At 42.1% G+C, this 14648-nt stretch overlaps 1 protein-coding gene across 4 annotated transcripts in view; it reads left to right on the forward strand.

The window, feature by feature from the left end:
• The window catches only part of POLH (DNA polymerase eta), a 33291-nt gene that overhangs the window by 13528 nt on the left and 5115 nt on the right, over positions 1-14648 (forward strand). For all 4 annotated transcript variants that reach the window (XM_047795309.1, XM_047795311.1, XM_047795312.1 and 1 more), the window contains 5 exons: positions 6613-6782; positions 9263-9366; positions 10540-10659; positions 11263-11386; positions 13190-13255. In XM_047795309.1, the coding sequence (XP_047651265.1) occupies positions 6613-6782; positions 9263-9366; positions 10540-10659; positions 11263-11386; positions 13190-13255 (584 nt within the window). The remainder of the gene's footprint in view (positions 1-6612; positions 6783-9262; positions 9367-10539; positions 10660-11262; positions 11387-13189; positions 13256-14648) is intronic.

Below are 14648 nucleotides of genomic sequence, written 5' to 3' on the forward strand. Positions count from 1 at the left end.
GTTTTTATTGTTGGTGATGGCTCTTTCTTTCTGACTTAGCTTTGTGTACTACATTTTATCGTGTGGCTAATTTTTTAACATAAATATTTGGAATTGGTTTTATAATACTTTATATTATTTCCTTTCTTCTGCTGACTTTTGGTTTTGTTTGTTCTTTTTCTAATTCTCTTTTTCTTTTTTTTTAATCTTTCCTAGGGCCACAACCACGACACATGGAGGTTTCCCAGGTTAGGGGTCTAATCAGAGCTGTAGCCGCCAACCTATACCAGAGCCACAGCAACTCAGGATCCAAGCCGCATCTGCGACCTACACCACAGCTCATGGTAACACTGGATCCTTAACCTACTGAGCAGGGCCAGGGATCTAACCTGCATCCTCATGGATACCAGTTGGGTTCATTACCACTGAGCTGCAATGGGAACTCCAAATCTTTGGTTCGTCAAGGGTTTTTTTGAGGGCTGAATGCCCTTTTGAAAACTTGTTGAAGTCTCTGAACCTTTGCTAGTCTCTGAAAAATACGTATTTATATATAACACAATTTTGCATGTGGTTTTCAGGCAATGCTCTGAAACCCACATACCTCAGAATAAAACTATTATACATTACATTGGTTTTTGGGGGGCAGCTCATTGTTGAAGAGCTCTCTGGTGAAAGATGATGATACATACCTTTGTTGGTGGGCAAATGTTACTTCAAGTCAAATAGATAGACATGCTCCTCTTTCTTCTACTCTTATGTATGTTTTTATATAAAATGGCAGTGTTTGTAAAGAAGTCTTATTTCTGTATGAGGAAATAAAAGATAGATGTTAAGGAAGAATTTGCTTTATTATTGTATCTAGTTCAAATATTAAGCTTCAGGAGTTCCCATAGTGGCGCGGTGGTTAATCCGACTAGGAACCATGAGGTTGCAGGTTCAGTCCCTGCCCTTGCTCAGTGGGTTAACGATCTGGCATTGCCGTGAGCTGTGGTGTAGGTTGCAGACGCGGCTCAGATCCTGTGTTGCTGTGGCTCTGGTGTAGGCTGGCGGCTACAGCTCCGATTGGACCCCTAGCCTGGGAACCTCCATATGCTGCGGGAGCAGCCCAATAAAATAGCAAAAAGACAAAAATAAATAAATAAAAATAATTATTAAGCTTCAGATGCAATGATATCATCTTATTTATAGTCTTCAGAGCAGTGCAATGTCTAAGAAATGATTTATGATGATATTTCATCTCATACTCTTGAGTCTTCATATGATGTGTGCAATGGAAAAAAAAGCATATAACAGAAATTAATTGATCTAAGTGCATCTATCCTCTCAGAAATTATTTTTCATGGGTGTGACATATTTCAAAGCTAGGAAAAGAGACCAAGTATTTTTAATATTTTGATATTGAAGTTTCCATTCAACTTTACTGTTCTGCCTCTTAATGGGTCCTATCTGCCATGTTGCATTTGCAGCTTTGGATTTTCTGTTTCTGAAATAGTCATGTGTGGAAACTGTAAATAGTAGGATTACTTAAAAATAATACTCAAAAATTACCAGAGTGAAAACTTTCCCTTCAGGCCATTTTGTAACTGGTTTGTGTTATCTAAAGAACTCAATTGTTCTCTCCTCCTTTTGCTTCCTCTTCATTAAGTAAATATTAAACATCTGAATGCATATTGCGAGAAATAGTTATGTAGCAATATAAAAAATATAAATCAACTGTCAGAGAAGAGAGTTGTAAGAGTTGGATAGATTGTTTGCAGGCTTTGAAGAAGTAAGCTTCCATATTGTAAGAGGGCCTTTGGAGGGAGTTTCCATTGTGGATCAGCGGAAATGAAAATGACTAGTATCCATGAGGACACAGGTTCTATCCTTGTCCTCTCTCAGTGGGATCTGGTGTTTCCATGAGCTGTGGTATAGGTCACAGAGGCAGCTCGGATCTGGCATTGCTGTGGCTTTGGCATAGGCCAGTGGCTACAGCTCCGATTTGGTTCCTAGCTTGGTTACCTCCATATGCTGCAAGTGCAGCCCTGAGGAAAAAAAAAAAGAGGGCCTTTGGAGAAGGTGCCCATGGCTAGGCTTTGAGAGCTGTCCTCTGCTGATAGCCAGCAAGAAAGTGGGGGCCTCAATCTTACAGCCACAAGATAACAAATTCTGCCAACAACCAGAGGGAGCTTGGAAGGCATTCATCAGCTCATAGCACAGAGGAAGGCATACCTCTTATCAGTACAGGCAGGGACTTCTCTTTTGTAGTATGGTCTCTGGAGTTGTGGACCATAGCTAGAGATTTATCAGTTTAACCTGAAGTTTTGGCACAAATTACCAATGTTCACTCTTATGATAGTTTTGTTCAACTTTGTACTGGATGTACAAGATGGCATAACAAGAACAGTAGAGGAAAAGTAAACAAGTCACATGACCATTCAGGTGATATGGCCATGTTTATAGAAAATCCTGGAGTTCCTGTCGTGGCGCAGTGGTTAACGAATCCGACTAGGAACCATGAGGTTGTGGGTTCGGTCCCTGCCCTTGCTCAGTGGGTTAACGATCCGGCGTTGCCGTGAGCTGTGGTGTAGGTTGCAGACATGGCTCAGATCCTGCGTTACTGTGGCTCTGGCGTAGGCCGGTGGCTACAGCTCTGATTCGACCCCTAGCCTGGGAACCTCCATATGCCGAGGGAGCGGCCCAAGAAATAGCAACAGCAACAACAACAACTACAACAACAAAAAAGACAAAAAAAAATCCTGGCATTCTCACCACGGTGGGTTAAGAATCTGACTGCAGTGGCTTGGGTCACTAGAGAGGTGCAGGTTCTATACCCAGCCCAGCATAGCAGGTTAAAGGATCTGGCATAGGCACAGCTGTGGCTTGGATATACTCCCTGGCCTGGGAACGTCCATATGCCTTGGATGCAGCCATTAAAAAAAAAAAAAAAAAAAAAATCCTAAGGAATCTACCCCTCCCTAGGAAAAAACAAAAAAAAAAAAATAAAAACAAAAAACCCTACAATGAAAGACAAAAAAAAAAAAACCCTACAATGAGTAAGATTAGCAAGGTTACAGGGGACAAAGTCAATATGCAAAAATAGATAGTATTTCTATATATTAAAAACAGGAAGGTGAAATTTAAAAAGCAATAATAGCATTTGCAATAGCATGAAAATCATGAAATTAAAGATATATTTAACAATACATGTGAAGAGCTAGTTCAGTGAAAACTACAAATCATCTGAGAAAGAAAGACTTAACACTACCTCATTTTAAGAATTAACTATAGGAGTTCCCGTCATGGCGCAGTGGTTAAGGAATCCGACTAGGAACCATGAGGTTGTGGGTTCGGTCCCTGCCCTTGCTCAGTGGGTTAACGATCCGGCGTTGCCGTGAGCTGTGGTGTAGGTTGCAGGCGTGGCTTGGATCCAGCGTTGCTGTGGCTCTGGCATAGGTCAGCAGCTACAGCTCCGATTCGACCCCTAGCCTGGGAACCTCCATATGCCGTGGGAGTGGCCCCATAAATAGCAAAAAGACAAAAAAAAAAAAGAATAAATTTCCAATAACTAAGGCAGCATGGCATTGTATAAGATGAGACATACAGATGAATGCGAAGAATAAGAAGTACATGTATAGATGCCAGCATTTTTTTGGTCAGCTGATTTTCACAACGGTACCTAGATACAGTCAATAGGAAAAGGAAAAGTCTTTTCTCAGCTCTCATGGACATTTTTCACCAAAAAACTGAACCGAATCTTCTTTCCTCTAATTCATCTCAGTGTATCAGAGAACCACCAAAATTTTATAGATTCCTTTTATCTATCAGAGAAGGCAAGGAGTTCCCACCATGGCTCAGCGGAAAGAAATCTGACTAGTATCCATGAGGATGCAGGTTCAATCCCTGGCCTTGCTCAGTGGATTAAGGATCTGGCATTGCTGTGAACTGTGGTTTAGGTTGCAAAAACGCCTTGGATCCCGTGTTGCTGTGGCTGTGGTGTAGGCCAGCGGCTACGGCTCCAATTCCACCCCTAGCCTGGGAACCTCCATTAAAAAAAAAAAGGAGAGAGAGAAGGCAACAAAGGAATACTGCTCATCTTCTGTGGTCCTATTCCATTGACCCGGATACAGAGTAACAGGATTGCAGCATTACCTGATCCAGGAAGGCAACAATGACAAAATCTAAAGCAGAGAAAATTTAGCTTTACTAGTTAAGAAAAAGAATCTAGAAAACCCCACAATTTCAGTAAATTACTAATATTTTTATGTGTCTCAAACCTAATACTGATAAGTTATTTTAAATGAAGGATGTTATATTTGTTCTTAATGTGTGTGAGGCACTGTGCTAAGGAGCTTCATATAAGGGTACATAATTTACATACATGTTCATACAATCATATATACATACTTACACTTTTTTTTTTTTTTTTTTGCTTTTTAATGCCAAGGTGCGGCATTTGGAAGTTCCCAGGCTAGGGGTTGAATCAGAGCTACAGCTGCCAGCCTATGCCACAGCTACAGCAGTGCCAGATCTGAGCCACATCTTCGACCTGCATGGCAGCTCATGGCAATGCCGGATCCCCGACACACTGATCGAGGCCAGGGATCAACCCACATCCTCATGTATACTAGTTGGAGTCGTTTCCGATGAACCACAGCGGGAATTCCACATAGACATCTTTTTAATTCTCACAACAATCCTATGAGGTGTAGTACTCATCCTCATCTTATAGACAATAAAATCAAAGCTTAGATTATGTAGCTTACTCATAATCACTTAGTAAATTGTGAAGCCAATATTTGAACCCAGCCTGACTGCACAATGTGTTCTTTTAATAATTATACTTGTTACAGATTAAATCTTAGCGCCCCAAAGTTATGTAGATTAGTTGGAAAGGACTTTTTTTTTTTTGCTTTTTTTGTACTATTTTTTTTTGGTCCTTTGTCTTTTTAGGGCCACACCCACAGCATATGGAGGTTCCTAGGCTAGGGGCTCAGATCCCGTGTGGCTGTGGCTGTGGCATAGGCTGGCAGCAGCTACAGCTCTGTTTCGATCCCTAACCTGGGAACCTCCATGTACCACAGGTGCAGCCATACAAAGACAAAAAACACAAAGAAATTGTAAAGATAAAACAGACTTGGAGTTAGAAGATAAACCAGCTATGATGAAAAAATAAAGATCATTTAAATAAAAGGGGCAGGGAATTCCCGTCTTGGCGCAGTGGTTAAGGAATCCGACTAGGAACCATGAGGTTGCGGGTTCGGTCCCTGCCCTTGCTCAGTGGGTTAACGATCCGGTGTTGCCGTGAGCTGTGGTGTAGGTTGCAGACGCGGCTCGGATCCCGCGTTGCTGTGGCTCTGGTGTAGGCTGGCAGCTACAGCTCCATTTAGACCCCTAGCCTAGGAACCTCCCATATGCCGTGGGAGTGGCCCAAGAAATGGCAAAAAGACAATAAATAAATAAATAAATAAAAATAAAAGGGGCAGATAGTCTTCAATATCAATTTAGAGAGTTGGCCCCTTTATTCTGTAGGTGTTAGAGAGTCAGTAGATGTTTCGAACAGGGCATAAGATTGATAACTGGCATTGAGAATGCTTAATTTGTGGGCATTGTTTAGAATGCATTCAGGAAAAGGGACGTTTATGGCTGACCTAGGCAAAAATGAAGAAAACCTGAATAAAATAGGGTGGATTGCAATGGATATGTGAGATATTTTCAAGTGGGCTTTGATAACTAAATAAAGGGAAAATGAAAGAAAAGAAGTCAATATTAGACTTTAAACCTTTAGTAGAAATAGGGAGTTTTGGGGAAAGAGAACCTTTGAGGAGGAAGATAGAATAAGGGTTGACTTCAGTAGTATTTTGTTTGATACCATAATGAAAAATTCAAGGAAGTTTTTTTCCGTAGGGAGGTAGAAACAAAGGATTAAATTTAAGAGTTTGGGGATAGAAATTAAGATTTGAATGTATTTAACACAAGCAAATTGAAACATAAGCCTGTACCCAACCCATTCACCAAAAAAAAAAGTACACACACACACACACACACACACACACACACACACGACACACCCACAGAGGAGGAAAATGTTGCTCAGGATCCATGGTTAAGGTGTTAGAGGAGGCAGACAAGCCAGCAAAGGAAGAAGCAGCAGTCCTCAGTGGTTGGGAAATACTTTCTTTTGTGTGCTCATTTTCTTCCTCTTCTCCATACATGTGAGCCTTCAGTCTACCTCTCCAGGATACTTTGAGTGTATCTTCTTGCCTTCTTCAAATATCTCTGCTTTTTTAAACCAGCATGTGTTTATGCCCCATGTGCCTAACTTCTTCATTATGTAATACTTTTAAAATGCTTTTTCAAAACTGTGACTAGGAGTTCCCGTCGTGGTGCAGTGGAAACAAATCCGACTAGGAACCATGAGGTTTCTGGATTGATCCCTGGCCTCGCTCAGTGGGTTAAGGATCCAGCGTTGCCATAAGCTGTGGTGTAGGTCGCAGACGTGGCTCGAATCCCGCGTTGCTGTGTCTCTGGCATACAGCTCCGATTAGACCCCTAGCATGGGAACCTCCATATGCCATGGGAGCAGCCCTAGAAAAGGCAAAAAGACCAAAAAAAAAAAAAAAAAGTCTAACTGTAACTTCTCAACTTTTTTAGAGGAGATGCGAAAACAAGGCTTATTGCAATGGCTTGATTCTCTTCAGTCTGATAACACCAGCTCTCCAGAACTACAGCTCACTGTGGGAGCAGTGATTGTGGAGGAAATGAGAGCAGCCATAGAGAGGCAGACTGGTCTTCAGTGTTCAGCTGGAATTTCACACAATAAGGTAAAGGCTAATAGTAGATTTCAAAGAGAAACACATCTGTAGTTAAACACAGCAGTGATAGAAACTAGAAACCAAAACTTAAAAAAAAAAAACAAAAAAACAGGAGTTCCTGTCGTGGCTCAGCGGAAATGAATCTGACTAGCATCCATGAGGACGAAGGTTCCATCCCTGGCCTCACTCAGTGGGTTAAGGATCCGACGTTGTAGTGAGCTGTGGTGTAGGCCAGCAGCTACAGCTCTGATTCAGAAAAAAACCCGGCAGGGATAGATACGAGTGGGGCATTTATTACACGTATACTTTGAAATGGGTTTCTATTTAAACTTTCATGAAGACCAAATAAAAACCTACGTAATTCTTTAACATAGGAATTGACATTGCACAAGTACTGTCCTAAGAGGCAGGCTCAAAATTTTGCTGAAAATGGTTATTTACATAAGTTGTATCCAAGGTATTTCCTTAATGACTCAACTATCCAAAGAAAGGAGGAGGCTAGTCTTTGAATTTTATGTATGACCCTATTTCTTTTCACTTGTTCTATATTCTAGTATTGGCATTTCTTATGTGGAGTTGCCTGGGTGTTCTGTGCTTTTGTTCTGTGCTTTCTTTTTTTTTTTTTTTTGTCTTTTTGCTATTTCTTGGGCCGCTGTACCTACGCCAGAGCCACAGCAACTCGGGATCCAAGCCGCATCTGCAACCTACACCACAGCTCACGGCAACGCCGGATCGTTAACCCACTGAGCAAGGGCAGGGACCGAACCCACAACCTCATGGTTCCTAGTCGTATTCGTTAACCACTGCGCCATGACGGGAACTCCGAAAACAACATTGTTTTTTTTGTTTTTGTTTTTTGTCTTTTTGCTATTTCTTGCGCCAACCCGTGGCATATGGAGGTTCCCAGGCTAGGGGTCGAATCAGAGCTGTAGCCACCAGCCTACGCCAGAGCCACAGCAACGCGGGATCCGAGCCATGTCTGCAACCTACACCACAGCTCACGGCAACGCCGGATCGTTAACCCACTGAGCAAGGGCAGGGACCAAACCCGCAACCTCATGGTTCCTAGTCGAATTCGTTAACCACTGCGCCACGAAGGGAACTCCTGTGCTTTCTGATTACAGTGCAGTGTGGGCCTGGGACCTTCATCCCTTTCAGTCTAGGCTCAGTAATGGGGCAGTGGCTGACTATCCTTGGTCACTACCTCTGTGGTGAAGAGGAAAGTTGCCAAACTACCCAGCGAGTTTTGGGGGATTTTTTCCGATTAGGTGGAGGGAGGGGAAACAAAAGTCTCAATGTAGTTATTTAAATTCCCCAATGAAGTTAAATTCTCCAGGGAATATAAAGAGTGATTTTATACTTTTCCCACCATTGAAGTACCTTATTCTTTGAAAAGACTTCTTGGGAGTTCCTGTTGTGGCTTAGAGAAAACGAATCTGACTAGTATCCATGAGGATGCAGGTTCGATCTCTGGTCTTGCTTAGTGGGTTAAGGGTCCAGCATTGCTGTGACCTGTGGTGTAGGTCACAGATGCAGCTTGGATCTGGTGTTGCAGCTACAGCTCTGATTCGACCCCTAGCCTGGGAACCTCCATATGCAGTCCCCCCCCCCCAAAAAAAAGACATCTCAAGGATTTTTTTCTATTTTAAAGTCTTATTTAGTATAAGAAGATGTTTGCTATTGCATAATGATTTTCAGCCCAGTCTTTAACATAGATACTAAATTACAGTAATCTATATTAAATCCAAGTTTCAAAATAGACTAACCATTAATTAAGAAATGTAAATAGGAGTTCCTGTCATGGCTCAGTGGTTAACGAATCTGACTAGGAACCACGAGATTGCAGGTTCGATCCCTGGCCTTGCTCAGTGGGTTAAGGATCCAGCATTGCCATGAGCTATGGTGTAGGTCGCAGACATGACTTGGATCCTGCATTGTTGTGGCTGTGGCATAGACTGGCAGCTACAGCTCTGATTTGACCCCTAGCCTAGGAACCTCCATATGCATGGGCAAGGCCCTAGAAAAGACAAAAAAAAAAAAGTAAATAAATTGGGTAGGGTAAAAGGAGTGTGTTTTAGCATTTTCATAGGGAGACAGTAAGAAATGCATCTTTTTTGATCCTTACCCACTTTGCCACAAAGGAACTCTGAGAAATGCATCTTAAGTTTCTTCTGCAGTGTCTTTGCTTTTTACCCTCTTGAACTTCAGGAATAGATGAGGGTGGAAAAAACGACTTAAGGGAAACTGAGAATGGGAGATGTGGAAAGAACAACTAGAATAATGACAGTCATGTTTCCCACTCTGGATGTTATGGAACCCCAAGGTTTAGAGATGTATTGAGTTTCTGGTTTTGTTTTTGTTTTTAACATGGAAACCATGCTTAAGCTATGCTTGTGTGTGTACATGTGTATATATGTGTGTGTTAATATTCACCAACTCTCTGTGTGGGTATTGACAGTAATGAGGTTTTTATATTTCCCATGCTCCAGGTCCTGGCAAAACTGGCCTGTGCACTGCATAAGCCCAACCGGCAGACCCTGGTCTCACATGGGTCAGTCCCACAAGTCTTCAGCCAGATGCCTATTAGCAAAGTGTAAGTATTCCGGGAGCACCTTTGAGTTCTCTCATATACATGTGAAGACCCCCTCTGGTTGTAGTTTCTCCTGTTCCTTAAGGATTGGAGCAGGAAAAATAGGTACCATGGAGGCAGGAGGGAGATGATGCTGAAACTTTTTTTTTTTTGTCTTTTTGCTATTTCTTGGGCCACTCCCGTGGCATATGGAGGTTCCCAGGCTAGGGGTCGAATCGGAGCTGTAGCCACCAGCCTACGCCAGAGCCACAGCAATGAGGGATCCGAGCCATGTCTGCAACCTACACCACAGCTCACGGCAACGCCGGATCGTTAACTCACTGAGCAAGGGCAGGGATCTAACCCACAACCTCATGGTTCCTAGTCGGATTCGTCAACCACTGCGCCGCAACGGGAACTCCTGAAACTTTTAATGAACATTCAATTACAAATTATCTGTGGAAGATACTTAATCCTAAATTTAAAAAAGAAAAGAACTGATTTTTAGCCATATGTTTACTAACTTCTTTCTAGGCTTTCGATTCAAGCCTATTACTAAATAACAAATAGGAATTTTTCTCATTTTCTTTGTTCTAATATCCATATCAAGCTGTTCAGGGCTACTGAATTGCTCCCAAATAAAATCAATAACTAGATTGTTCATACCAACTGTGTGTCCCTGACAAGGGCTTATAATCCTTTCGAAGGGACAAGATACGACTGTTTAAAGCAAGAGTGAAAGTGCTAGCCCAAGACCGTATGTGAGTAATCATCGCTAAATGATTTGTACAGGTAGTTACCAAAGTTGATAAAAGTAATGTGAGAAGGACTTATGAAAGAGGCATGGAATTTTTTTTACTTTTGAGATTTGGCACAATTTGGAGAGTCAGATGAAAAGAGAAGAGAAATACTGGGAGTTCCCTGGGGGCTCAGTGGGTTAGAGATCTGGCATTGTCACTGCTGTGGCTCGGGTCACAGCTGTGGTACGCGTTTGATCCCTAGCCTAGGAATTTCCACACGCCTCAGGCACAGCCAAAAGAAAAAATACTAAAGTGGGTGTTGCTTCATCACACATTCCCCTCCCACCCTCCCTCCTCCATAGAAATGTGTATGACCAACCAAAACATGCTAGAATGAGTTCTAACTAGAGATTTATGATGTGACCTATAACTTTTTTGTCTTTTTTGTTGTTATTAGCCGTCATCTTGGAGGAAAGCTAGGGGCCTCTATCATTGAAATCCTGGGGATAGAATATATGGGAGAACTAACCCAGTTCACAGAATCCCAGCTGCAGAGTCATTTTGGGGAGAAGAATGGGTAAGCGATTCCTAATACTTTTCACTCATGACCTTTATGGATATGCTAAATTCACACGTAGACAGGAGCATCAGGTAGACTCTAGACCTGTCTTTAGGTTAACATTTGCTCCTCTAGGTAATTTAATTGGTCCTCTTGCTTTAAAATATTAGATCACTATAGCCCGTCAGTCTAGTTTTTCTCATGTACCTAAATAGGTTGGTGGATAGGAACTGTTACTTTGAAGCTCAGATATATACATGTACAATATTTATGTCTAAGATGCTAGTATTCCTTAAAAATCTTTGTATTTAGGCTTAGTAAATACCAAAAAAAAAAAAAAAAACCCTTGGGGATATAAAATATGTGGCTTGCTTGGTACTTTTCCAAAAATACAAATGATGACGTGGCCTTAGAAAACATAAATCGGTGTTCTTCTCCTTGGCAGTATATTATACTGGAATTATTGGGAAGGGCAGGGATTCTGTCAGAGGTGAGGTGTTCTTAATTTTAAACAAACTTTTCCTTTCTCTGAAAGGGATAAAAGGTAGTATAATATAGGTATTTTATTTTGTTTTAACAAGAATTTGCTTTCACCTTAAACTTTTTTGCTGGTTTTATTAGATCTTGGCTATATGCCATGTGCCGGGGGATTGAACATGAGCCAGTTAGACCCAGGCAAGTAACCAAAACCCTTGGCTGCGGCAAGAACTTCCCAGGGAAAACAGCTCTGGTTACTCGAGAACAGGTAGGCAGACATTCTTGATATAACATTGCCTCTTTTAAGGGAGTAAGTGGGTAGGTTTTGGTAGTGTAGAAGGTTTAATAAGTTAGATGGGACATTCATCATTCATGCTGTAAAGAATGAAGAAAATAGAAGTTTTTTTGTTTTTTTGTTGTTGTTGTTGTTGTTGCTATTTCTTGGGCCACTCCCGCGGCACATGGAGGTTCCCAGGCTAGGGGTCGAATTGGAGCTGTAGCCACCGGCCTACGCCAGAGCCACAGCAACGCGGGATCCGAGCCGCGTCTGCAACCTACACTACAGCTCACGGCAACGCCAGATCGTTAACCCACTGAGCAAGGGCAGGGACCGAACCCGCAACCTCATGGTTCCTAGTCGGATTCGTTAACCACTGCGCCACGATGGGAACTCCGTTTTTTTTTTTTTTTTTTGGCCACACTTGCAGCCTGTGAAAATTCCCAGTCCAGGGATTGAACCTGTGCCACAGCAGTGACCTGGGCCACTACCAGGATAATGCCAAATTCTTTTTTTTTTTTTTTTTTGCTTTTTAGGGCCATACCTGCAGCATAGGAGGTTCCCAGGCTAGTGGTTGAATCAGAGCTACATCTGCCAGCCTACACCACTACCATAACAACTCAGGATCCAGGCCGTGTCTGCGACCTACACCACAGCTCATGCCAATGCCGAATCTTTAACCCACTGAGGGAGGCCAGGGATTGAACCCGCAACCTCATGGATCCTAGCCACGAGCCATGATGGGAACTCCCATCATGGATCCAACCCCTGAGCCATGATGGGAACTCCCAATGCCAGATTCTTAACCCGCTGCACCACAAAGGAACTCCTAGTTCTTTTTTTTTTTTATCTTTTTGCCTTTTCTAGGGCCACACCCGGGGCATGTGGAGGTTCCCAGGCTAGGAGTCTAATCGGAGCTGTAGCTGCTGGCCAATGCCAGAGCCACAGCAACATGGGATCTGAGCTGCGTCTACGACCTACACCACAGCTCACGGCAACGCTGGATTGTTAACCCACTGAGCAAGGGCAGGGACCGAACCCGCAACCTCATGGTTCCTAGTCGGACTCATTAACTATAGAGCCACGATGAGAAATCCAGGAACTCCTAGTACTTTTGTGTGTTGAAAATTTAAAATAGTTTAATTTGTGATTTATTATTATTTTTTCCTTTTCTTCCATCTAAAAAGAAATAGAATGGAACTGATCGAAGTTCGAAATGGAATTACTCATTTTTCGGTGGGTGAAAACTTGGGAGGCCAGGATATTGTGCCTCAAGTTTGTGTCTTTTTTCTCAGAGCTGGAACATGCCTGAAATTCACCTGATGGCATGTCAGGAGGAAAGAAAATGAAGGGAGTTACCATCGTGGCTCAGCAGTTAATGAACCCAACTAGCATCCATGAGGATTCGGATTCCATCCCTGTCCTCGCTCAGTAGGTTAAGGATCCGGTGTTGCTGTGAGCTGTGGTGTAGGTCACAGTCATGGCTTGGACCCCTCATTGCTGTGGCTGTGGCATAGGCAGGCAGCTGTAGCTTCGATTTGACCCCTAGCCTGGGAACCTCCATATGCCGAGGGAGTGGCCCAAGAAATGGCAAAAAGACAAAAAAAAAAAGAAAATCAAAATTTTGAGCTATGACAGGTCAGAGTATGGAAGTGTTCTATGATCTGGTGATCCTTTTGGGGGAGCCTTTGTTGCACATTTCCATTTAGGGGAGACCTGAACAAAACTGCCATTGAGCTCTCTAAAACCCAGAGTCTTTAAATGAAAGATTAAAGTCTCCATGCTTTTTTTTAGGTACAATGGTGGCTTTTGCAGTTAGCCCAGGAACTAGAGGAAAGACTAACCAAGGACCGAAATGATGTAAGATTTTCTTTATTCCTGGGGTGAGCTTTGGGATTTAAATACCAGTGGCTCCTTATTTTATAGAATAAAAAAACAAAGATACAAAAAGATACCTTTATTGATATATGTATATGTATATTTTTATATACCATAAGATTCACCCACTTACAGTACACAGTTCAGTAGTTCTAGTATGTTTCAGAGTTGTTCCACTATTCCATGATCAATTTAAGGACATTTTCATAACCCAAAAAATAAATCCTATACGTATTATCAGTTATTCCCCCAGCCCTAGCCAACCACTGGTCTGCTTTCTGTCTATGTAGACTTAGTATTCTGGACATTTCAAATCTCTGGAGCAGTATATGTGGCTTTTTGTGACTGGGTTGAATTCTTTCAGTTAACATAATATTTTCAAGGTTCACCCATATTGTAGCATATATTAGTCCTTCCTTCCTTTTTATGACAATAATATTCTATTGTATGTATATACCACATCTCATCAATTCATTAATGCATGGATATTTGAGTTGTTTCCACCTTTGGACTACCATGAATGATGTTTTTGTAAACATTCACGTACAGATTTTTGTGTAGACTTGTTTTCATTTCCCTTCAATATATACCTAGGAGTAGAATTGCTGAGTCACATGCTAACTTTCTGTTAGCATACCAGACTGTTGCACTGTTTTATAGTCCCAGCAAAGTAAGGAGGTTCAAATTTCTCCATCTTTGTTATCGACTTTTTTATTTTTTGTCGTTTTAGGGCCATACCTGTGGCATATGGAAGTTCCCAGGCTAGGGGTCGAATGAGAGCTGCAGCTGTCAGGCTACACCACAGCCATGGCAATGCCAGATGCAAGCCACATCTGCGGCCTACACCACAGCTCACAGCAATGCCAGATCCTTAACCCACTGAGCGAGGCCAGGGATCGAACTTTTGTCCTCATGGATACTGGTCAGACTTGTTTCCACTGAGCCACAACAGGAACTCCTTCTCTTTGAGTTTTAAGAGTTCTTTAGGTATTCTGGATACAAGTCCCTTTTCAAACATATAATTTACAAATATTTTCTCCCATTTTGTGGTTTTTCATTTTCCTGATGGTACTTTTTGATGGGTCCTCTCCTATTGAAACATCAACTGCATGTAGGGAATCAACTATAATTACCTCTGCCCTTTTTTAGCTGAGGTGGTGGTTTGTTCTTTGATAAGCAACATGGATAGGATTCGTTGTTATGGGTCTATTTGACTTTGCCCACTAGGTGTCGCTCTGTTCTCATCTCTCCTTATTCTCTAAACAATTTGATTTGGTCTCTGACCTCATGTCCTATCATTTCCCCCTAACTCACTCCCCTCTAGCCTCCACTCTGCTGGCCTTCTTCCCTTTTATTTAACACACCAAGTAAAGTG

Source organism: Phacochoerus africanus, chromosome 9 (assembly GCF_016906955.1).
Source record: "Phacochoerus africanus isolate WHEZ1 chromosome 9, ROS_Pafr_v1, whole genome shotgun sequence".
NCBI lineage: Eukaryota > Metazoa > Chordata > Mammalia > Artiodactyla > Suidae > Phacochoerus > Phacochoerus africanus.